The sequence below is a fragment of the Procambarus clarkii genome, chromosome 14 (genome assembly GCF_040958095.1).
Source record: "Procambarus clarkii isolate CNS0578487 chromosome 14, FALCON_Pclarkii_2.0, whole genome shotgun sequence".
Lineage (NCBI taxonomy): Eukaryota > Metazoa > Arthropoda > Malacostraca > Decapoda > Cambaridae > Procambarus > Procambarus clarkii.
The window spans coordinates 3,184,858-3,210,321 of NC_091163.1; the positions used below are offsets into that span (position 1 = coordinate 3,184,858).

At 43.0% G+C, this 25,464-nt stretch overlaps 1 protein-coding gene across 1 annotated transcript; it reads left to right on the forward strand.

Moving 5' to 3' along the window:
* The first annotated feature begins 455 nt into the window (after positions 1 to 455).
* LOC138364657 (uncharacterized) lies at positions 456 to 1,073 on the forward strand. The gene has a single exon (XM_069324632.1). It carries the CDS (start codon positions 456 to 458, stop codon positions 1,071 to 1,073), a length of 618 nt encoding a protein of 205 aa, XP_069180733.1.
* The last annotated feature ends 24,391 nt before the right edge of the window (positions 1,074 to 25,464 follow it).

Sequence of the window (25,464 nt, forward strand, 5' to 3'; positions counted from 1 at the left end):
GGTTAGTGTGGTGATTGTGGGGTGTTGAAGGTGATTGTTGGGGTGTCGACGTTAGGGGTTGAGGGGGGTTGGGGAAATATCGCCCCCCCAAACCACCAAAATGATGCATGATTACCGATTGTCGGAGCTGACAAATACAGTAACTGTATTCAGGTTGACAACAACAAAATAAATCAAATGTGAGAGAGAAAAATCAGTAGGAGTCATGACAAGGATTCGAACCCGCGCAACTGGCGTGCCCCTCCTCTTCCATCTCCACCCCCCCCCCTTCCCCCCTCCTTTTTATGACTTTGGAAATCATTTTGGTCCCTCTTTCAGGGCAAAATTTATTGACGAATTATTTTCTCCCTTTTATACTATTTTTGTTCCTTTTTTTTACCATAATTTTTTTACCAAAACACAAATAAAAGATAATAAAATGTGACTTGTTATATAATTATCATAAGAATAATTTAATGGGCTACTGTGTTACTAGCCTGGGCTACTGTGTTACTAGCCTGGGCTACTGTGTTACTAGCCTGGGCTACTGTGTTACTAGCCTGGGCTACTGTGTTTCTAGCCTGGGCTACTGTGTTACTAGCCTGGGCTACTGTGTTACTAGCCTGGGCTACTGTGTTTCTAGCCTGGGCTACTGTGTTACTAGCCTGGGCTACTGTGTTACTAGCCTGGGCTACTGTGTTACTAGCCTGGGCTACTGTGTTTCTAGCCTGGGCTACTGTGTTACTAGCCTGGGCTACTGTGTTACTAGCCTGGGCTACTGTGTTACTAGCCTGGGCTACTGTGTTACTAGCCTGGGCTACTGTGTTACTAGCCTGGGCTACTGTGTTTCTAGCCTGGGCTACTGTGTTACTAGCCTGGGCTACTGTGTTTCTAGCCTGGGCTACTGTGTTACTAGCCTGGGCTACTGTGTTACTAGCCTGGGCTACTGTGTTACTAGCCTGGGCTACTGTGTTACTAGCCTGGGCTACTGTGTTTCTAGCCTGGGCTACTGTGTTACTAGCCTGGGCTACTGTGTTACTAGCCTGGGCTACTGTGTTACTAGCCTGGGCTACTGTGTTACTAGCCTGGGCTAATGTGTTACTAGCCTGGGCTACTGTGTTACTAGCCTGGGCTAATGTGTTACTAGCCTGGGCTACTGTGTTACTAGCCTGGGCTACTGTGTTACTAGCCTGGGCTAATGTGTTACTAGCCTGGGCTAATGTGTTACTAGCCTGGGCTAATGTGTTACTAGCCTGGGCTACTGTGTAACTAGCCTGGGCTACTGTGTTTCTAGCCTGGGCTACTGTGTTACTAGCCTGGGCTACTGTGTTTCTAGCCTGGGCTACTGTGTTACTAGCCTGGGCTACTGTGTTACTAGCCTGGGCTACTGTGTTACTAGCCTAGGCTACTGTGTTTCTAGCCTGGGCTACTGTGTTTCTAGCCTGGGCTACTGTGTTACTAGCCTGGGCTACTGTGTTACTAGCCTGGGCTACTGTGTTACTAGCCTGGGCTACTGTGTTACTAGCCTGGGCTACTGTGTTACTAGCCTGGGCTACTGTGTTACTAGCCTAGGCTACTGTGTTTCTAGCCTGGGCTACTGTGTTACTAGCCTGGGCTACTGTGTTACTAGCCTGGGCTACTGTGTTACTAGCCTGGGCTACTGTGTTTCTAGCCTGGGCTACTGTGTTTCTAGCCTGGGCTACTGTGTTTCTAGCCTGGGCTACTGTGTTACTAGCCTGGGCTACTGTGTTTCTAGCCTGGGCTACTGTGTTTCTAGCCTGGGCTACTGTGTTACTAGCCTGGGCTACTGTGTTTCTAGCCTGGGCTACTGTGTTATTAGCCTGGGCTACTGTGTTTCTAGCCTGGGCTACTGTGTTACTAGCCTGGGCTACTGTGTTTCTAGCCTGGGCTACTGTGTTACTAGCCTGGGCTACTGTGTTTCTAGCCTGGGCTACTGTGTTTCTAGCCTTGGCTACTGTGTTTCTAGCCTTGGCTACTGTGTTTCTAGCCTGGGCTACTGTGTTTCTAGCCTGGGCTACTGTGTTTCTAGCCTGGGCTACTGTGTTTCTAGCCTGGGCTACTGTGAGTTTAAAATACCAGTTAATTCTGGTATTTTAATAATATTTTAATTTTTCTGGTATTTTTTTAACCAGTTAAATCTGGTAATTCTGGTATATATGTTAATTCTGGTGGTGACCTCTCCCAGGTAGTCACCTCTCCCAGGTAGTGACCTCTCCCAGGTAGTCACCTCTCCCAGGTAGTCACCTCTCCCAGGTAGTCACCTCTCCCAGGTAGTCACCTCTCCCAGGTAGTCACCTCTCCCAGGTAGTGAAGTTTCGCAAAATTGTTTACACAATAATTTCAAACAAATGAGTTGTATAAACATTAATTTAATTATAGACAAAATAAATTAGCTTCAACTGCATTTTTCTTCAATACTGATATATTCATCACACACACACACACACACACACACACACACACACACACACACACACACACACACACACACACACACACACACACACACACAGAAGTCGGACTGGCGAACAGTAACAAGTGGAGTCCCTCAAGGATCGGTGCTGTAATCAATCCTCTTTCTAATTTACGTAAATGATATGTTTACAGGAGTGGAATCATACATGTCAATGTTTGCGGATGACGCAAAATTAATGAGAAGAGTTGTGACAGACGAGGATTGTAGGATCCTCCAAGAGGACTTAAACAGGTTGCAGAGATGGTCAGGGAAATGGCTACTGGAGTTTAATACCAGTAAATGTAAAGTTATGGAAATGGGATCAGGTGACAGGAGACCAAAGGGACAGTACACAATGAAGGGGAACAGCCTACCTGTAACGATTCGAGAAAGAGACCTGGGAGTGGATGTGACACCTAATTTTCCAGCTTACTGTGAATGTGATTTTCCAGTTTACCAGAAAATTGCCTGGCGGTCCACTTGCACTATGGTAACAAATGTCGGAAAATCCGACACCATTTAATAATCATACAGATAATAACTGTATTACCAACAAGTTACCCATAGAAAACGTAACTTGTAGTGGAATTACCATCTAAAGAAAACGGGATATCATCACCACATACTATTATAATTCACCACCTATTATGGTGGGAATTATTCTTAAATACATTAGTCTTTGGACTTTACCATCATAAAAACATCTTATATAAATTAACTTAATTATCAATATTAAAGTAGAGTAAATGTGACCCTTCTATCACGTTCTGAAATCTGGACAATGTAAGCCAGGCGTCAGAGTGGAGGAAGGAGGGCAGCCATAGTTGTTTATACGAGACCAGAGGCTCACACGGGAGCAAATTCGGCTCCTGTTAATTTTACTTGGACGTAGTGTTATGGATACCAAAGGTGTACCATCTGTCAACACGCTGTCAACAAATCAAGTTAAGTCTATCCGAAACCCGTTTATCATTCATTTATGGCCATTAATGTCAGGATATAGGGTGACCCGGTTAGATTACGTGGAAGCCTCAAACTAAAGGTAATTAAGCCAGGTCTTCATGTTCCATGTACTGTTTTCTCTGATATAGCTTGTCATATATAGGATTCTGGCTTCACAGCTAGCGCACTTTTGACAGGTCAAGACGAGGATGCAAGATTTGTGCACCAGTTACTGGGTGATATGGAAGCTACCTCAAAGAGGATAATTTGGTGTCTACACCCTAGTTATACCTGGTGGACTAACCTGCTGTACTATAAGATAAGGAACCCTCATCAATGTATGTAGTCTATTCCTGTAGTTTGATTGGCTGCATATATATATAAACTAATAAACCCCCCCTAATGTGTAGAGGATCGATTTGTGAGATTAAGAGATTATTGCAGAAATACAGTCCACTTATCATTATACAAATTGCTATCGAAGTATATAAATTAACGTAAATATAAATTCATATAAATTAAATAAATATAAATCTCACAGGTCGGTTCCCACATTATTTGGACCTTCGGAACCGGAATATTCGGTCCTTTGAACCCACATTTGGTCATCTTAGTACCGGATGAACCAGTTAACCAGTGGATTCATTAAATATACTAGTGCAGTGTTATTTAAACAAAGCCAGCAGTCAAGACGGCAGCGTAGCCTCGAGGGAGCTCAGGAGCCTCCCTCAGCCCAGTTCAGCTTCGTCAGCGGTTTCATGCACACCCACAGATATTTGGTGGCGTGTTATTTCGTGAAATGACAGCGCTAATATAGAATCCAGCCAAATTAGTGACTGTGTCTTCGCGAGATTGTTCACGGATTTCGTGGTGTTACATTTCGCGAGAGATTATCTACGAATTTTGTGGAGTTTATTTCGCGAGGTCACTAATAATATTTAATACTTCTAGATAATATTAGAAGTTTCATAGAGGCTAATTAAGAGGCTATTATCAATAATTGTGTATATTATTTCTCCAAAATAGAGAATTATTTAATATATATTGCACTAGTGATCACAGTATAATATTTACTAATTGCCAACCCACAACAGGGTAGGATATTAACCATTGACTAGTTGAACTATTATCGTTCATCCTAGTCCCATTATTACCATAGTCAGTTGTACTATATTGAACAACCTAACACCATTAATGCATGGTCCAGACCCTATTTTGGGTGTAATTATTATCAACTCGAATTGAGTTGTATATATAATAATTTACTTATGATCATTACACCTTTGAGTGATTAATTAGTGTCTCTACCATCCTAGGGTGATATAGAAGAGCTAACCTAAAGGTACTTCCAATGACACTGGTTTATCACTCAAATCATTAGTGTGTATGATTGTATATATATAATGTGTATTAATTTTAAGTGCTAACCTCTAGTAGAGGTAGGATTATTGCCTAGTGAGTTCAGAATTTACCCTAGGCTACCATTAGTGTTTGTTCAGTATTATGAGCAGCCCAAGTACAAGTCCCACAAGGCTTCACCAACGAGCCAGTATGGATAATGCAGGGAGAATGAAAAGAACCCTTGCAGGTCTTAAAGGCCACTTAACAAGACAGATCAAGAAATGTGAAGATTTGTCACAACAATCAACAGTTGATTATGCTGACCTGGAAAGCTATTATCAAGCAGCTGCAGGTAAATTTGAGCAAATCAAATGCCAAATAGCAACATATGTGGCTGAACTTGCCAACACTAATTTATCAGAAACAGAAATAGACGACATTATGGTTGATCTTGCGAATTATGAAGATCACACTCAGGCCACGTTACAGCCTTATGTCAAATTAATTGCCCAGAACAAGGCAACAGCAACAACAACAACAGTTGCATCTAATACGAGTCAAGCAGAAGCTCGACTCCCTCCAATTAATTTACCCACTTTCTCAGGAAAAGATGAGGAAGATTGGGACGAATTTTGGAACAAATTCGTTGACCTTGTAGACTCAAAACAATCTTTACCAAAGAGTAGTAAATTCTCTTATTTGCAAGGCCAATTATCAGGTGAGGCTAAAACAGTAGTATCCCATCTGAGATTAACTAATGACGGCTATGATCTGGCAGTAAAACTCCTCAAGGATAATTATGCTGATCCAGAAGTAAGAACATCACATTTAGTTCATGAGCTGTTGCATTTACCCCCACCGGAGGCTTCAGCTGATTCACTCCAAGTCTTCAAGCTGGAGGTAGAATCATTGATCAATGCCCTCAGCCTGACAGCAGATACAAACGGGGCTGAGTGGGTCTTGAAAATAATTGTCCAGGAGAAAATACCTAGGGACATATTGAGACAAATGAGTGCTCATTACAATAAAAGCATCTTATCCATGAATGAAATATCTGAAGGTTTAAAGTCAGTAGTTCATCAATTACGAACACATGACAAATTAAAACCACCAAGTAAACCCTCAGAAACCAATAATAGTAAACCACAGAGTACCAAAGGTACTCCAAATCAATCTAGACAATATAATTCAACACCAAAGTGGAACAGTGGCAGTGTGGGCGTATATGCAGTGGGACCCTCCAAGCCTATAGTTACCGTGTCATCCAAGAACGTGACACCAAAGGGTACTGGAAGCTATGGAACATGTTTGTTCTGCAATGAGAAACATTCAATGTACCACTGCTCTAATTTTCCTGATAATGACGCCCGTGTTGAGCGACTCAAAGATTTGCAACATTGCACGAGGTGCCTCAGGAAACATAACATCAAGGATTGTGATACCCAATTACACACCTGTAATAGGTGTAACAAAGGTCAACACCATGCAGCATTATGCAGAGACACCAAAACAACGTCTCCAAACCCCAAGGTGGAAGATAGCATTCCCACCACAGTACAGTACTGCAAGGTGCAACCAACAAAGAGTGTCCACTCGGCAAAGTCTAAAGGTAATACGACTTTGCCTACTGCCCAAATTACCATCCTGAATAAGAGGGCCAAGGTCCATACCCGTGGGTTGTTTGACCAAGGATCCCAGAGAACATATATCACTAAAAAGTTGGCAGATGAACTACAATTAAGGCCTGTAGCCCAGACGTCATTCAACATCTCAGGGTTTGTAACAGATGCAGGACCTCAAGTCTACCAGGTGGTACAACCATCAGTACGTTTAGGCAGGTACGTCTGTCGAGTACAAGCCATTGTGGTGGACAAAATACCAGTAGACCTACAAGTTCAAGGTCTGAGAGCAACAGCCAAATTCCTGAGAAATAGAGGAATAAAATTGGCAGATAATATTAAGTCTGATCACCTCACTGACTTCGGTCTCCTTGTTGGGACAGACTATTGCCATCGATTCATCGGTAGCCCTACTAAATATCAGGGTATAACCATGTTAAACTCTGCAGGAGGTAAATTACTCTCAGGCCCAGTAACAAGCCTGAGGAGACCTATGCCTGCAGATAAACAATACCAGTAGAAATCTAAATATGTCAGCTGATTATATTTCTCCAGCAGCATTATACTAAGGAGATTACAGCTGACTATACCAACAGAGGTTGATGTTAGTATCATCATTTAAAGCTGGAGATGAGTTCATGAGGCCTCAGTGGCAAATCAGTGAACAGTAGCCTAAAACAGCTACAAGTCACTGCGACCAATGTCACTGAACCCACTGCAGTCTCAGAACCATACTTTACTTTAATGATGAGCTATTCAATCTTCTGAATCAATTAACTAAATTAAAACCCCAATAAATCTGATGACTGATTTGATACATTTATTATTTAATCAAGATGTATTCCATGGGCCTCAGTGTTTATATATCAGTGACCAGTTACCTGAACAAACTTCAAGTTATATCTAATGTCACTGATCTCACTGCAGTCCCTGAATCATACTTGACTGTAGTACTTGATCACATCCAGTCTTCTGGGTTAAATAATATGTAATAAGGCTTGAATATTAGCCTTTCAAGAGTTGACAGGGAAATGAAATCGCATTAGACTTCTAACCCTTGCAACTCTAGTACGGGACATCCGTCCTGTACGAACAGACACACAAATGTGTGATTACTAACTACTAACATCAAATTAATGTAATAATTCGATGGAGGAGTATCGGTGTTCGTCTGTTCTAATTAGGACTTCGACCCGTGAGCAGCCCCCTGGGGAATTATGTCGGAAAATCCGACACCATTTAATAATCATACAGATAATAACTGTATTACCAACAAGTTACCCATAGAAAACGTAACTTGTAGTGGAATTACCATCTAAAGAAAACGGGATATCATCACCACATACTATTATAATTCACCACCTATTATGGTGGGAATTATTCTTAAATACATTAGTCTTTGGACTTTACCATCATAAAAACATCTTATATAAATTAACTTAATTATCAATATTAAAGTAGAGTAAATGTGACCCTTCTATCACGTTCTGAAATCTGGACAATGTAAGCCAGGCGTCAGAGTGGAGGAAGGAGGGCAGCCATAGTTGTTTATACGAGACCAGAGGCTCACACGGGAGCAAATTCGGCTCCTGTTAATTTTACTTGGACGTAGTGTTATGGATACCAAAGGTGTACCATCTGTCAACACGCTGTCAACAAATCAAGTTAAGTCTATCCGAAACCCGTTTATCATTCATTTATGGCCATTAATGTCAGGATATAGGGTGACCCGGTTAGATTACGTGGAAGCCTCAAACTAAAGGTAATTAAGCCAGGTCTTCATGTTCCATGTACTGTTTTCTCTGATATAGCTTGTCATATATAGGATTCTGGCTTCACAGCTAGCGCACTTTTGACAGGTCAAGACGAGGATGCAAGATTTGTGCACCAGTTACTGGGTGATATGGAAGCTACCTCAAAGAGGATAATTTGGTGTCTACACCCTAGTTATACCTGGTGGACTAACCTGCTGTACTATAAGATAAGGAACCCTCATCAATGTATGTAGTCTATTCCTGTAGTTTGATTGGCTGCATATATATATAAACTAATAAACCCCCCCTAATGTGTAGAGGATCGATTTGTGAGATTAAGAGATTATTGCAGAAATACAGTCCACTTATCATTATACAAATTGCTATCGAAGTATATAAATTAACGTAAATATAAATTCATATAAATTAAATAAATATAAATCTCACAGGTCGGTTCCCACAACAAATCCTAATTATTTTGAAAATTCTTGGCGACACATTCTTAGAAAAATCCCAAAAATGCAATAAATTTGAATTACGGAGACGGAAGACTTCCTGGGAGGTCTCTCACTCTCTCTCTCTCTCTCTCTCTCTCTCTCTCTCTCTCTCTCTCTCTCTCTCTCTCTCTCTCTCTCTCTCTCTCTCTCTCTCTCTCTCTCTCTCTCTCTCTCTCTGTTCATTTCCCTCCGTGATTCAATTTATTTTCCTCTTAACTCAACTGTACCTTCCACTTTCATTTTTCCTCCCTTATAATACATTTGTTTTGTCTCCTTTTCATTCTAACTCCTCTCTCTCTCACTCCCTTTCTCGGTGTCTGCCTTACTCTCTTCCAGCCTTCTTTCCTCCTCTCTCTCTCTCTCTCTCTCTCCCTTCTTCTTTCCTTTCTTCCTTCTCTTATTAACTCCCTTAATCCCTCCCTCCCTCTCTCTCTCTCTCTCTCTCTCTCTCTCTCTCTCTCTCTCTCTCTCTCTCTCTCTCTCTCTCTCTCTCTCTCTCTCTCTCTCTCTCACTATATCTAAATTCCTACCTCTCTCCTTCTCACCTTTTCTCCTCCTCTCCCTCTCTCTCTCTCTCTCCTGGCCACACCTCTCATTCTCCCTCTCTACCTCTCTTCCTCCTAAGAAAGGGTGATGATTTCCCCTCACCCTTCCCTACCTCCCCCCCCCCCCTCCCCTCCAACCCTGCACCCCCCCCACACACACAGGCACCACTACACACACCTGCTGTTGCACACACTGTTGCAATGTCAACATTGCACACTGTTTAAGGGTGAAGCCAGCCACACTCACCTTGTAGAGGTATGGTGCCCAACCACTTGTGGACGGTCGGGGATTGAACGCGGTCCTGCATGAGGCGAGACCGGCGCTCTACCGTCCCCCCCCCCCCAACCCCCCAACCCCCCAAGTGGTTCATAAGTGGAGCTAGATTTTATAACTAACCGAGAAGTAGCTCACTTTATCTATAGAAATTCTTGAAACACATTACAAACCCGTCCTCCTAATTTTGCCGCAAACCAAAGTTCAAAAAACTGTCGTACTAGAAAACGGGAAGCGGCTGGCGAAATTGACACACTGTCCCGTTTTCTGTTTTGGGTCCTCTGGCTGGACACCAAGAGTTCTCTCCATGCAAAGGAATTACAAACTAACGCTAAATGTATGGTCAATTTTATGGTACAGGGATCGCATATACTTTTTTTTTAAACAAATTTATGCAGATTACTCGTCATTCAAGCCCCACAAAGCAGGATAAGTTAAACAAATAGCCTAATTTCCTGATACATCTGTGCCTATTGCCTTAAAATAATGTGAATATTTTATTCAAAGTAAAATATTGATCTTTCAAAAGGGAAAATATTGACCTTTGAACGTGAAAAATATTGATCTTTCAAAAGGGAAAATATTGACCTTTCAACAAGGAAAATATTGACCTTTCAACGTGAAAAATATTGACCTTTCAACCTGGAAAATATTGATCTTTCAACATGGAAAATATTGACCTTTCAACGTGAAAAATATTGATCTTTCAACATGGAGAATATTGATCTTTCAACATGGAAAATATTGATCTTTCAACATTTAAAATATTGATCTTTCAACGTGAAAAATATTGATCTTTCAAAAGGGAAAATATTGACCTTTGAACGTGAAAAATATTGATCTTTCAAAAGGGAAAATATTGACCTTTCAACAAGGAAAATATTGACCTTTCAACGTGAAAAATATTGACCTTTCAACCTGGAAAATATTGATCTTTCAACATGGAAAATATTGACCTTTCAACGTGAAAAATATTGACCTTTCAACCTGGAAAATATTGATCTTTCAACATGGAAAATATTGACCTTTCAACATGGAAAATATTGACCTTTCAACATGGAAAATATTGACCTTTCAACATGGAAAATATTGACCTTTCAAAAGGGAAAATATTGATCTTTCAACATGAAAAATATCGATCTTTCAAAAGGTAAAATATTGACCTTTCAACCTGGAAAATATTGATCTTTCAAAAGGGAAAATATTGATCTTTCAACCTGGAAAATATTGATCTTTCAAAAGGGAAAATATTGATCTTTCAACCTGGAAATTATTGACTGTGGAGGGTGGAGTAGTGAGCTAGCGCTAGTAAATTAGCTAAATTATTTGGGGCATCTCTTCCATGCTGGACAGCAGCATCGAACCAGCGTCCCGGGTGGAATGAGTGATCACAGTGTATTGATCTTGGAGTACCTGGTAGAGCTACGATTTATCTCCCCCCCCAAAAAAGAACTAGGAAACAAAGGACTGGCAAACCGATTGGGAAATTGTGAGGAGATGAGAAGTTTCCTAAGGGATATACCATGGGACACAGACCTCAGAGCTAAGTCTGTACAAGACATGATGGACTATGTCACCCAAAAGTGTCAGGAGGCAGTAAACAGGTTTATCCCGGCCCAAAGGGAAAAAATCCAAGAAACAGAAGAAGAATCTGTGGTATAATAGGGCATGTATGGAAGCAAAGAAACTGAACAAAAGGGCGTGGAGGAACTTCCGGAATAACAGAACACCAGAAAGCAGAGAGAGATACCAGAGAACCAGGAACGGGTATGTTAGGGTGAGAAGAGCAGCTGAGGAAAAGGTATGAAAATGATATAGCTAATAAAGCCAAGACCGAACCAAAGCTACTACACCGTTACATCAGGAGGAAGACAACAGTGAAGGAACAGGTGATGAAACTTAGAATGGCTGAGGACAGGTACACATAGAAAGCACAAAGAGGTGTGTGAAGAACTCAACAAAAGGTTCCAGGAGGTCTTCACAATAGAACGAGGCGAGGTCACTGCACTAGGAGAGGTGGCAGTAAACCAGGCGGCCTTGGAAGGGTTCGAAATTACAAGAGATGAGGTCAAGAGGCATCTGTTGGATCTGGACGTGAAAAAGGCTGTTGGTCCAGACGGAATCTCACCATGGGTATTGAAAGAGTGTGCAGAAGCACTTTGCTTGCCTCTCTCCATAGTGTATAGTAAGTCACTGGAGACGGGAGATCTGCCAGAAGTATGGAAGACGGCTAATGTGGTCCCAGTATACAAAAAGGGTGACAGACAAGAGGCACTGAACTACAGGCCAGTGTCCTTAACTTGTATACCATGCAAGGTGATGGAGAAGATTGTGAGAAAAAACCTGGTAACACATCTGGAGAGAAGAGACTTCGTGACAACCCATCAACAGGGGTTCAGGGAGGGTAAATCTTGCCTTACAGGCTTGATAGAATTCTACGATCAAGTGACAAAGATTAAGCAAGAAAGAGAAGGGTGGACGGACTGCATTTTTTTGGACTGGCGGAAAGCCTTTGACACAGTACCCCATAAGAGGCTGGTACATAAGCTGGAGAAACAGGCAGGTGTAGTTGGTAAAGTGTTCTAGTGGATAAGGGAGTACCTAAGCAATAGGAAGCAGAGAGTTACAGTGTAGGGTGAGACCTCAGATTGGCGTGAAGTCACCAGTGGAGTCCCACAGGGCTCTGTACTCGGTCCTATCCTGTTTCTGATATACGTAAATGATCTTCCAGAGAGTATAGACTCATTTCTCTCAATGTTTGGTGACGATGCCAAAATTATGAAAAGGTTAAGACAGAGAAGGACTGCTTAAGGTTTCAAGAAGTCCTGGACAAGCTGAAGGAATGGTCGAACAAATGGTTGTTAGAGTTTAACCGAAGCAAATGTAATATAATGAAGATAAGGGTAGGGAGCAGGAGGCCAGATACAAGATATCATTTGGGAGATGAAATACTTCAAGAGTTAGAGAGAGAGAAAGACCTGGGGGTTGATATCACCCCAGACCTGTTCCCCTGAAGCCTACCTTACCTTGAGGTGCTATATCAAAAGGATAACATCAGCGGCATATGCCAGGTTGGCCAACGTAAGAACGGCCATTAGAAACTTGTGTAAGATCAAGGAACTTTAGGAATCATTCAGAACTTTGTATACCACATATGTCAGACCAATCCTGGAGTATGCGGCTCCAGCATGGAGTCCATATCAAGTCAAGCATAAGACTAAACTGGAAAAGGTTCCAAGGTTTGCCACCAGACTAGTACACGAACTGAGGGGTATGAGCTTCGAGGAGAGACTACAGGAATTTAACCTCACGTCACGGGGAGATAGAAGACTTAGAGGGGACATGATCACTACATACAACATTCTCAGAGGAATTGATTGGGTAGATAAAGACAGTCTATTTAACACAAGGGGAACACGCACAAGGGGACACAGGTGGAAACTGAGTGCCCAAATGAGCCACAGAGATATTAGAAAGAACTTTTTCAGTGTCAGAGTAGTTGACAAATGGAATGCATTAGGAAATGATGTGGTGGAGGCTGACTCCATACACAGTTTCAAGTGTAGATATGATAGAGCACAATAGGCTCAGGAACCTGTACACCAGTTGATTGACGGTTGAGAGGCGGGACCAAAGAGCCACAGCTCAACCCCCCGCAAGCACAACTAGGTGAGTACAACTAGGTAACTAGATAAGTACATACACGCATGTGTACACGGGTACATTCGTGTACCCTTTGTAGGGAAGGTAGGGGCTGAGGGAGGGGCAGTGAGGGGAAACTCCTACCTTCCCCCTCACCTCTCCCCCCCCCTCTCACCCTCACATTCTCCCCTCACATCGCTGGTAACAGACTTGTGAGGGGAGTCCAACTCCCCCACACCCACCACCATCACCCACACACCCACCATCACCCACACCCACCATCATCACCCACACACCCACCACCATCACCCACACACCCACCACCATCACCCACACACCCACCACCATCACCCACACACCCACCACCATCACCCACACACCCACCACCATCACCCACACACCCACCACCATCACCCACACACCCACCACCATCACCCACACACCCACCACCATCACCCACACACCCACCACCATCAACCACACACCCACCACCATCACCCACACCCACCACCATCCCCCACACACCCACCACCATCCCCAACACACCCACCACCATCACCCACACACCCACCACCATCCCCCACACACCCACCACCATCACCCACACACCCACCACCATCCCCCACACACCCACCACCATCCCCGACACACCCACCACCATCCCCCACACACCCACCACCATCCCCCACACACCCACCACCATCACCCACACACCCACCACCATCCCCCACACACCCACCACCATCACACACACACCCACCACCATCCCCCACACACCCACCACCATCACCCACACACCCACCACCATCCCCACACACCCACCACCATCACCCACACACCCACCACCATCCCCCACACACCCACCACCATCACCCACACACCCACCACCATCCCCCACACACCCACCACCATCACCCACACACCCACCACCATCCCCCACACACCCACCACCATCACCCACACACATCACCACCATCCCCCACACACCCACCACCATCACCCACACACCCACCACCATCCCCCACACACCCACCACCATCACCCACACACCCACCACCATCCCCCACACACCCACCACCATCACCCACACACCCACCACCATCCCCCACACACCCACCACCATCACCCACACACCCACCACCATCACCCACACACCCACCACCATCACCCACACACCCACCACCATCACCCACACACCCACCACCATCACCCACACACCCACCACCATCCCCCACACACCCACCACCATCACCCACATTGACTCTCGCTCCGGGGAGAAAGAACTATGGCACAATTAAGCTTGGTTTGTGAATATCGACCCCCCCCCCCCTACCGCTTGGCTGCCTCCCCCCCTCTTTCCCCCCCTCCCCCCCTTCCTCCATCCCCCCTCCCCCTTCCCTTCCCTCCTCCTCCCCCTCCCCCCTTTACGCTATTCTGACCCCATCTGACCTGACAGGTTCATGGGCAGAGTGAGGGAGGGAGGGAGGGAGAGAAAGTGAGGGAAAAAAAGAGAGAGAGAGAATGGTAGGATTAGGAAAGGGAAGAGAGAGAGAGTTACAGGAGAAAGTTAGGGTGAAAAGAGGGGAAAAGTTAGGGTGAAAAGAGGGGAAAGTTAGGGTGAAAAGAGGGGAAAGTTAGTGTAAAAAAAGGGGAAAGTTAGTGTGAGAAGAAGGAAAAGTTAGTGTGAAAAGAGGGGAAAGTTAGGATGAAAAGAGGGGAAAGTTAGTGTAAAAAGAGGGGAAAGTTAGGATGAAAAGAAGGGAAAGTTAGTGTGAAAAGAGGGGAAAGTTAGGGTGAAAAGAGGGGAAAGTTAGAGCGAAAAGAGGGTGAAAAGAGGGGGAAGTTAGGGTGAAAAGAGGGGGAAGTTAGTGTGAAAAGAGGGGAAAGTTAGGGTGAAAAGAGGGGAAAGTTAGGGTGAAAAGAGCGGGAAGTTAGTGTGAAAAGAGGGAGAAAGTTAGTGTGAAAAGATGGGAAAGTTGGGGTGAAAAGAGAGGGAAGTTAGTGTGAAAAGATGGGAAAGTTAGTGTGAAAAGAGGGGGAAGTTAGTGTGAAAAGAGGGGGAAGTTAGTGTGAAAAGAAGGGAAAGTTAGTGTGAAAAGATGGGAAAGTTAGTGTGAAAAGAAGGGAAAGTTAGTGTGAAAAGATGGGAAAGTTAGTGTGAAAAGAAGGGAAAGTTAGTGTGAAAAGATGGGAAAGTTAGTGTGAAAAGAATGGAAAGTTAGTGTGAAAAGATGGGAAAGTTAGTGTGAAAAGATGGGAAAGTTAGTGTGAAAAGATGGGAAAGTTAGTGTGAAAAGAATGGAAAGTTAGTGTGAAAAGATGGGAAAGTTAGTGTGAAAAGAGGGGAAAGTTAGTGTGAAAAGAATGGAAAGTTAGTGTGAAAAGATGGGAAAGTTAGTGTGAAAAGAGGGGAAAGTTAGTGTAAAAAGATGGGAAAGTTAGTGTGAAAAAGATGGGAAAGTTAGTGTGAAAAGATGGGAAAGTTAGTGTGAAAAGATGGGAAAGTTAGGGTGAAAAGATGGGAAAGTTAGTGTGAAGAGAGGGGAAAGTTAGGGTGAAAAGATGGGAAAGTTAGTGTGAAGAGAGGGGAAAGTTAGTGTGAAAAGCGAGAAAAGTGAAGATCATGATGAGGAACATAGTGAATGAGATAGCGTTGTGAAGATCTCCTAGGATATCTCCTAGGATAGGAGGAAAGGAGTAAAGGATAGGAGGAAAATCCTTTCTCCTAGGATAGGAGAAAGAAAAGAGGTATAAAGGGTTAAGGAAAAGGATGAAGAGAAAGGACAGTGAAAAACCGATTCAATAGCAACAAAAAAGTAGGATTAAAATGAGGGGAAAAGTTTGTCCGGAGTAGAGAGGCATGAGAGAAAAGGAAAGCAATTAACCTAAACAAATATGTTCATAAAATATCCACATATATACATCCTGTGAGAGTATTAATTATGATTTTTCTCCAAAATATTAAATATATCACAGTAATAAACAGTTCTATAAAGACCGTAAAATGAAAAATTAATTCACTTTTAGAATATATGACTCGTGAAATGAGAAATTATTCTCATATGATGTTTTAAAATGTAGAAGAACGAGTGTGGTTGTCTACAACACTGAGTATACTGAGGGCAGTATATCTCACCCTGTATGCTGGTGAAGTATGTCCTCAGCATACTCCTCGACCCCCTTAACCAGTCACAAGGGTCCCAGAAGCAGGCGATGAGTCACAATAACGTGGCTAAAGTTATGTTGACCAGACCACACACTAGAAGGTGAAGGGACGACGACGTTTCGGTCCGTCCTGGACCATTCTCGAGTCGACAATCGACTTGAGAATGGTCCAGGACGGACCGAAACGTCGTATAATGCTTCCATTCTGTGTGGCTGGCCTGTGTGTGTGTGTGTGTGTGTGGTGTTCAGCCAGGTTGTTGTGACTGTTGTTGCTGTCTGCACCTGTAGTGATCTTCCAGTATAGGGTGTGTGGGTAGGCCTATTCTACCTAGGGTAGACTATACCTCTCGCGTCTCAACGTGTTAGGCTGGCTTCACTTCGTGATGGTGTTCGATATTCTAGCTTCACACTGTTGCGTCACTCTGTGCTTCACATCTTGCTTCACGCACCGCCTCACAGACCTTCTGCAACTCACTATAAATCTTGCAAGATCTAAGTCCAGCTGATCACGTCCAATCATCAATCTGTAGCAATTGTGTCTTAATTTTTATTGGAATAATACCACCTTGTTTATTCCCTGGAAACACAAACCGAAACTGTCTCTATTTTCCGCTTGTTACAACTTGTAATAAAGTTGTTACATCTTGGCTTAACGTGTTTATGACGTATTTAAACGTTGTTACAACTTGCTATATTGGTTGTTATAACTGGTTAGGAGGTGTTAAAACTTGTTCGAACGTTGTACCAACGTCGTAGTTTCGGTGTGTGTTTGGCGGGTTGGACCTTGATAAAAGATTAACGTGTTATGAATACCCGCTGGCTTCCTGTCCCACGACGCAATGAATTATAATGATGGTTTTATGTAAAGAGGGGGGGGGGGAGGGGGTTGGCACCCCCTATGACATCACAGGGGGGTAAATGACGTCATATAGTGGCCATCACGTGACCATGAACCTAAGGGCTAATACAATCGGCTCACAGCCTAGCCCAATCGCTTCGGTTATCACTCCGTAGTAAATACAGTCGTTTTACCAGAAGCAACACCCCCCCCCCCCTACCTCACCCCACCTCACCGATTAAGACCAATCATTAGCAAAGTTCAATATTACGGCGCTATAACTGTTGACTAATTTACGGGCTCGCCATAGCCCGTGCTACATGGATACTTCGTTCTGAGTAGCTAAATCTAAAACAACGACAACAACATGTTGACTAATGCGGCATATATATGGTTGGCGTTACTGATTGGTCGAATCCGTGAGAAATGCGACGGATTAGGTGAGAGGGGGGGGGAGGTTGTTGTACAAGCGATTGGAGTTGATTGGTGGTTGTAGTTAGTAGTTATGGCCTAGGAGACCTCAATGAGTTAAGATATCCTAGGAGACCTCAGTGAGTTAAGATATCCTAGGAGACCTCAATGAGTTAAGATATCCTAGGAGACCTCAATGAGTTAAGATATCCTAGGAGACCTCAATGAGTTAAGATATCCTAGGAGACCTCAGTGAGTTAAGATATCCTAGGAGACCTCAATGAGTTAAGATATCCTAGGAGACCTCAGTGAGTTAAGACATCCTAGGAGACCTCAGTGAGTTAAGATATCGTAGGAGACCTCAGTGAGTTAAGATATCCCAGGAAACCTCAGTGAGTTGATATCCTAGGAGACCTCAATGAATCTAAGATAGCCTAGGAGACCTCAATGAGTTAAGATATCCTAGGAGACCTCAATGAGTTAAGATATCCTAGGAGATCTCAGTGAGTTAAGATATCCTAGGAGACCTCAATGAACCTAAGACACCCAAGGAGACTTCAATGGGACTAAGAGTCGTTCTGTGACAGCCAATGGGGGAAGCTAATCACCTTGCACTCACTCACGCCAACTACTCCAACACTGAACCTTCCTGAGTAATGGGAATTCACATGGAATTCCCAAAAAAAGTTTTTTTTAGATGTTACATTGTTTCAGAACTTCATATCTGTATATGTATATGTATATGTATATATATATATATATATATATATATATATATATATATATTAGTATATTTTGGTAGCAGTCTTTCCTGTAGACATATTTTATTAAATATGACCGAAAAAGTAAGATTAATAATTCTAACACGAATTTTCTCAATCTTTCGTACATTATGCTTCACTGTTGGAGGTAAATCAAAAATCACTTCTCCAAAATTCATTTTTATTTCTAGTCTGACGCGACACGGGCGCGTTTCGTAAAACTTATTACATTTTCAAAGACTTCACAAATACACAACTGATTAGAACTTGCGTTTCCCTGATTTTATATCTACATTTGAGTGAGGTGGGAAGGGTGATGTGGCATTACATTTGAGTAAGGTGGGAAGGATGATGTGGCATTAGAGGATATTAATAGGGTATTAAAAGTATCAACACAAGACAGAACACGAAACAATGGATATTGAATAGAAGTGTTTGTAGAAAGCCTATTGGTCCATATTTCTTGATGCTTCTATATTGGAGCGGAGTCTTGAGGTGGGTAGAATATAGTTGTGTAATAATTGGCTGTTGATTGCTGGTGTTGACTTCTTGATGTGTAGTGCCTCGCAAACGTCGAGCCGCCTGCTATCGCTGTATCTATCGATGATTTCTGTGTTGTTTACTAGGATTTCTCTGGCGATGGTTTGGTTATGGGAAGAGATTATATGTTCCTTAATGGAGCCCTGTTGTTTATGCATCGTTAAACGCCTAGAAAGAGATGTTGTTGTCTTGCCTATATACTGGGTTTTTTGGAGCTTACAGTCCCCAAGTGGGCATTTGAAGGCATAGACGACGTTAGTCTCTTTTAAAGCGTTCTGTTTCGTGTCTGGAGAGTTTCTCATGAGTAGGCTGGCCGTTTTTCTGGTTTTATAGTAAATCGTCAGTTGTATCCTCTGATTTTTGTCTGTAGGGATAACGTTTCTATTAACAATATCTTTCAGGACCCTTTCCTCTGTTTTATGAGCTGTGGAAAAGAAGTTCCTGTAAAATAGTCTAATAGGGGGTATAGGTGTTGTGTTAGTTGTCTCTTCGGAGGTTGCATGGCTTTTCACTTTCCTTCTTATGATGTCTTCGATGAAACCATTGGAGAAGCCGTTATTGACTAGAACCTGCCTTACCCTACAGAGTTCTTCGTCGACTTGCTTCCATTCTGAGCTGTGGCTGAGAGCACGGTCGACGTATGCGTTAACAACACTCCTCTTGTACCTGTCAGGGCAGTCGCTGTTGGCATTTAGGCACATTCCTATGTTTGTTTCCTTTGTGTAGACTGCAGTGTGGAAACCTCCGCCCTTTTCCATGACTGTTACATCTAGAAAAGGCAGCTTCCCATCCTTTTCCGTCTCGTAAGTGAAACGCAGCACGGAACTCTGCTCAAATGCCTCCTTCAGCTCCTGCAGATGTCTGACATCAGGTACCTGTGTAAAAATGTCGTCAACATACCTGCAGTATATGGCCGGTTTCAAGTTCATGTCGACTAAGACTTTTTGCTCGATGGTACCCATGTAGAAGTTTGCAAACAGGACACCTAGGGGAGAACCCATAGCGACCCCATCTACTTGCTTATACATGTGCCCATCCGGGCTCAAGAAGGGTGCCTCTTTAGTACAAGCTTGGAGTAGTTTCCTCAGAATACTTTCTGGCATGTCAAGAGGAGTACAGGCTGGATCACGATACACTCTGTCGGCTATCATTCCGATTGTCTCGTCCACAGGTACGTTGGTAAACAGCGATTCTACGTCCAACGAGGCTCTTATCCCTGTGGCCTGTGCGCCCCGCAGTAAGTCCACAAATTCCTTTGGAGACTTCAGGCTGAAGGCGCAAGGAACATAAGGAGTCAGCAGGCCGTTGAGTCGCTTCGCCAATCTGTACGTGGGTGTGGGTATCTGGCTAATGATTGGCCGAAGTGGGTTTCCAGGCTTGTGCGTCTTGACATTTCCATACGCATATCCAGGTTTATATTCCCCAATGATCTTTGGCAGGTGGAGTCCGGATTTCTTGGCGTTCACAGTTTCGATCAGTTTGTTGACCTTTGCTTTTAATTCGGCTGTAGTGTCCTTCGTTACCCTTTGGAACTTAGTTTGGTCAGAGAGTATGATGTTCATTTTCGCCATATATTCGTCTTTTTTAAGAATGACATATATTGGCGACTTGTCACCTCTCCTGACAACTATCTCCTTGTTCTCACGAAGGCTTTTAGCTGCCGCTCTAAGCTCGGGGGACAGTATGGTGCTTCTGTAGTTGCCTCGATTCTTTCCTCCTTCTGCAATAAGTTCTGCTTGTAAGGTATCTTTGGTAGTGACCTTCTTTTGTGTCTCGAGGTCGAATATGTCGTCCAACAGAATTTCCAACTCCACTTTCCGGGCCATTTCACTCGGTCTGGACATAACATGACAGTTTATGCCCAAATTTAGGAGAGTGACTTGGTCCTCAGTGAGGTTAATTCCTGCAAGGTTCAGGAAGCCATCTCTTGGTCGTGGAATTGCCATAGTGTTCTACAAACACTTCTATTCAATATCCATTGTTTCGTGTTCTGTCTTGTGTTGATACTTTTAATACCCTATTAATATCCTCTAATGCCACATCATCCTTCCCACCTTACTCAAATGTAATGCCACATCACCCTTCCCACCTCACTCAAATGTAGATATAAAATCAGGGAAACGCAAGTTCTAATCAGTTGTGTATTTGTGAAGTCTTTGAAAATGTAATAAGTTTTACGAAACGCGCCCGTGTCGCGTCAGACTAGAAATAAAAATGAATTTTGGAGAAGTGATTTTTGATTTACCTCCAACAGTGAAGCATAATGTACGAAAGATTGAGAAAATTCGTGTTAGAATTATTAATCTTACTTTTTCGGTCATATTTAATAAAATATGTCTACAGGAAAGACTGCTACCAAAATATACTAATGTTAAAGTGCACGACCCAGCAGCAAGGAATCAAGCCTTCACGATAAAATATCGCCAGGATCTGATTCGTGATCAGATATACAAGGCAGAGAATGAAATCAAAGACAAAAAAAACGCAACTACTTCATGCTACAAACGAGTGGAGAAATAGCAACATCGACCATAGTATCCGTACCCGCATTGAACAACACCTCGACATCCTCACAGACCAACATCACCTCAGCACTGAAACAAGGATTATCAAGAAACTAACAACATTATATGGAGGACCTATGGCAATTCCACGACCAAGAGATGGCTTCCTGAACCTTGCAGGAATTAACCTCACTGAGGACCAAGTCACTCTCCTAAATTTGGGCATAAACTGTCATGTTATGTCCAGACCGAGTGAAATGGCCCGGAAAGTGGAGTTGGAAATTCTGTTGGACGACATATTCGACCTCGAGACACAAAAGAAGGTCACTACCAAAGATACCTTACAAGCAGAACTTATTGCAGAAGGAGGAAAGAATCGAGGCAACTACAGAAGCACCATACTGTCCCCCGAGCTTAGAGCGGCAGCTAAAAGCCTTCGTGAGAACAAGGAGATAGTTGTCAGGAGAGGTGACAAGTCGCCAATATATGTCATTCTTAAAAAAGACGAATATCTGGCGAAAATGAACATCATACTCTCTGACCAAACTAAGTTCCAAAGGGTAACGAAGGACACTACAGCCGAATTAAAAGCAAAGGTCAACAAACTGATCGAAACTGTGAACGCCAAGAAATCCGGACTCCACCTGCCAAAGATCATTGGGGAATATAAACCTGGATATGCGTATGGAAATGTCAAGACGCACAAGCCTGGAAACCCACTTCGGCCAATCATTAGCCAGATACCCACACCCACGTACAGATTGGCGAAGCGACTCAACGGCCTGCTGACTCCTTATGTTCCTTGCGCCTTCAGCCTGAAGTCTCCAAAGGAATTTGTGGACTTACTGCGGGGCGCACAGGCCACAGGGATAAGAGCCTCGTTGGACGTAGAATCGCTGTTTACCAACGTACCTGTGGACGAGACAATCGGAATGATAGCCGACAGAGTGTATCGTGATCCAGCCTGTACTCCTCTTGACATGCCAGAAAGTATTCTGAGGAAACTACTCCAAGCTTGTACTAAAGAGGCACCCTTCTTGAGCCCGGATGGGCACATGTATAAGCAAGTAGATGGGGTCGCTATGGGTTCTCCCCTAGGTGTCCTGTTTGCAAACTTCTACATGGGTACCATCGAGCAAAAAGTCTTAGTCGACATGAACTTGAAACCGGCCATATACTGCAGGTATGTTGACGACATTTTTACACAGGTACCTGATGTCAGACATCTGCAGGAGCTGAAGGAGGCATTTGAGCAGAGTTCCGTGCTGCGTTTCACTTACGAGACGGAAAAGGATGGGAAGCTGCCTTTTCTAGATGTAACAGTCATGGAAAAGGGCGGAGGTTTCCACACTGCAGTCTACACAAAGGAAACAAACATAGGAATGTGCCTAAATGCCAACAGCGACTGCCCTGACAGGTACAAGAGGAGTGTTGTTAACGCATACGTCGACCGTGCTCTCAGCCACAGCTCAGAATGGAAGCAAGTCGACGAAGAACTCTGTAGGGTAAGGCAGGTTCTAGTCAATAACGGCTTCTCCAATGGTTTCATCGAAGACATCATAAGAAGGAAAGTGAAAAGCCATGCAACCTCCGAAGAGACAACTAACACAACACCTATACCCCCTATTAGACTATTTTACAGGAACTTCTTTTCCACAGCTCATAAAACAGAGGAAAGGGTCCTGAAAGATATTGTTAATAGAAACGTTATCCCTACAGACAAAAATCAGAGGATACAACTGACGATTTACTATAAAACCAGAAAAACGGCCAGCCTACTCATGAGAAACTCTCCAGACACGAAACAGAACGCTTTAAAAGAGACTAACGTCGTCTATGCCTTCAAATGCCCACTTGGGGACTGTAAGCTCCAAAAAACCCAGTATATAGGCAAGACAACAACATCTCTTTCTAGGCGTTTAACGATGCATAAACAACAGGGCTCCATTAAGGAACATATAATCTCTTCCCATAACCAAACCATCGCCAGAGAAATCCTAGTAAACAACACAGAAATCATCGATAGATACAGCGATAGCAGGCGGCTCGACGTTTGCGAGGCACTACACATCAAGAAGTCAACACCAGCAATCAACAGCCAATTATTACACAACTATATTCTACCCACCTCAAGACTCCGCTCCAATATAGAAGCATCAAGAAATATGGACCAATAGGCTTTCTACAAACACTTCTATTCAATATCCATTGTTTCGTGTTCTGTCTTGTGTTGATACTTTTAATACCCTATTAATATCCTCTAATGCCACATCATCCTTCCCACCTTACTCAAATGTAATGCCACATCACCCTTCCCACCTCACTCAAATGTAGATATAAAATCAGGGAAACGCAAGTTCTAATCAGTTGTGTATTTGTGAAGTCTTTGAAAATGTAATAAGTTTTACGAAACGCGCCCGTGTCGCGTCAGACTAGAAATAAAAATGAATTTTGGAGAAGTGATTTTTGATTTACCTCCAACAGTGAAGCATAATGTACGAAAGATTGAGAAAATTCGTGTTAGAATTATTAATCTTACTTTTTCGGTCATATTTAATAAAATATATATATATATATATATATATATATATATATATATATATATATATATATATATATATATATATATATATATATAACTGAAAACTCACACCCCATAAGTGACTCGAACCCATACTCCCAGGAGCAACGCAACTGGTATGTACAAGACGCCTTAATCCACTTGACCATCACGACCGGACATAATGAGGTGATAGCCGAGGCTATTTGAACCACCCCACCGCCGGCACTCGGATAGTAATCTTGGGCATAGCATTTTACCAAATCACCTCATTCTTTGGGGCATTCAGGCATGTTCGCATATATATATATATATATATATATATATATATATATATATATATATATATATATATATATATATATATATATATATATATATATATATATATATATATCCAAGCCTAACAGTTAATGGCTCTAGGAATGTGTAGACAAATATTAGTAGTGTTAATGTGGACAAAACAGTAGAACGTTCTCGTCCCCAGCCGCTTTAGTGCCACGTTCGTAAATATTAGTAGTTCAATAATATTAGTTTAGTATTATATATATTAGGTTCACACAGTGGCTGATAGTACTCGTCCTCCGCCCCTTTTTAGTGTCACTTGTTGTCACGTTGTAAATATTAATAGTGTGAGGGTGGATAGAGTGGATATTTAGCTTTGTAATTGCTTGTCTTTGCATATTAAACTAGTATATGAAATTGAGTCTTTAGAGTGACTCAATAGGCTCGTCCCCAGTCTATCTCGTGTGAGGTTTGTAATAAGTCTATCGAATTATAAGTAGATTTATGACGATGTTTGGATTTTAATGTTTCTTAAGGCACCTTGAGAACAGTGGGAAGATATACAGATTTTGTAATGTCTTACAAGTCCGGTTTTCGTCCTTACGGAGGTGTATTGAGGAAATGCAGCTGTATCTGGCGCTCCTCTTGATCGGTCACAACGTCAGAAACAGTACGTTCTAAAAAAATACAACTGTTATGCCTAAATTTTGTTACCTGTTTTTTTTCGTTCTGTTTTGCCTGTTTTTGCATTTTTAGCCGATTGGTTGATTGCGTCAAAATATGACGTATTAAATGACCTCAACCCTGTAACCTAAAACTTCCCAATCTTTTCACCCAATCAACCAATCCGCTGAAAATGCGACGCATTAGCGAACATACAATCACCCACAATATTTTGACGTTTTCAAACTGCATTAGAAAGCTGGATTCGGAGTTCCGCAATCACCCACAACGTCAGAATTACGGGGCATTAGTGACACTAAAAAACCACCGTGATATTGACGCATTAGACTATACTGAGCTTGGGGGGCCTCGATAGGTTAAGTTCGGACGTTTCTGAATAGGATAAACCGCCGGTAAGCGGACGTTCGTCCAGTCCTGACGGACTTATGAAAAGGGTGTGAGGGGGGGGGGGGAAGAGGGGAAGAGGGGGAATAGGAGTCGTAAAGGAAGGGAAGAGGAGGAGGAGGAGGAAACATGTAGGATGATACATAGAGGAGTAGTGAGGAAAATGAGGCATATGAAGAGAAAGGAATGAAGAGGAGGGAGAGAGAGGGGAGGAAACCTAGGGTGAAAGAGAAGGGGGGGGGGGGGTCACCTGGGGTGGAAGA